This window comes from Seriola lalandi, unplaced genomic scaffold (assembly GCF_002814215.2).
Source record: "Seriola lalandi dorsalis isolate HSWRI2012SDOR001 ecotype SW California unplaced genomic scaffold, Sedor1 jcf7180002054688, whole genome shotgun sequence".
Taxonomy (NCBI): Eukaryota; Metazoa; Chordata; class Actinopteri; order Carangiformes; family Carangidae; genus Seriola; species Seriola lalandi.
Window position 1 is genome coordinate 966,321 of NW_019525241.1, and position 755 is coordinate 967,075.

The 755-nt window shown below is 44.4% G+C and overlaps 1 protein-coding gene across 1 annotated transcript in view; it reads left to right on the top strand.

Moving 5' to 3' along the window:
- Positions 1 to 755, top strand: part of etnk1 (ethanolamine kinase 1) — a 15,356-nt gene that overhangs the window by 1,496 nt on the left and 13,105 nt on the right. Inside the window, exon 2 of the mRNA XM_023422919.2 lies at positions 325 to 584. Coding sequence (XP_023278687.1) covers positions 325 to 584 — 260 coding nt within the window. The remainder of the gene's footprint in view (positions 1 to 324; positions 585 to 755) is intronic.

Below are 755 nucleotides of genomic sequence, written 5' to 3' on the forward strand. Positions count from 1 at the left end.
CCCCAAAAAAAAAAACAAAAATGCTCCCAGTTTCACAACAGAGACAGTTGAGCGTAAATCACACAGACAGGCCCAAATTGTTTTATGGCGACGTTAATTCCTCCTCTGTCTTCTGTTCTTTGCCAGACCCTTGCTACCCTCAGAACTTATGTAACACTCAGAATAATGTAGGTGTTCAGACACAGCACTTAAATAGCATAATGTGGAGGATCGTCCCACTCTCATTTAACCGTAGGCATCAAGCTTGGTCGTTAAAGCATCGCATGAATCATGATTTTTCCCTGATTCACCTGTTTTTTCTCTTTCATCTATTTGTCTCCACAGTTTTTCACAGATGGAATAACCAATAAGTTGCTGGGCTGCTATGTGGGTGCAGTTATGCAGGATGTGGTTCTGGTCCGTATTTACGGCAACAAAACAGAACTGTTGGTCGACCGGGAAAATGAGGTGAAAAGCTTCAGAGTACTACACGCACACCGCTGTGCCCCGCGCCTCTACTGTACCTTCAACAACGGCCTGTGTTATGAATTTCTACAAGGAACTGCCCTGGAGCCTGAACACATTCGCAGCCAACCTGTTTTTAGGTAAAGCTGCTTTGTTATGCAGTCACATGTCTTGATGAGTGTTTTCAGAAAGACACCTGACTTGAGAATTAGGTTTGTCACCTGTGACTGCCCAGAAGCTAATCATGAATACTTGACAGACACACACACACACACACACACACACACACACACACACACACACACACACAC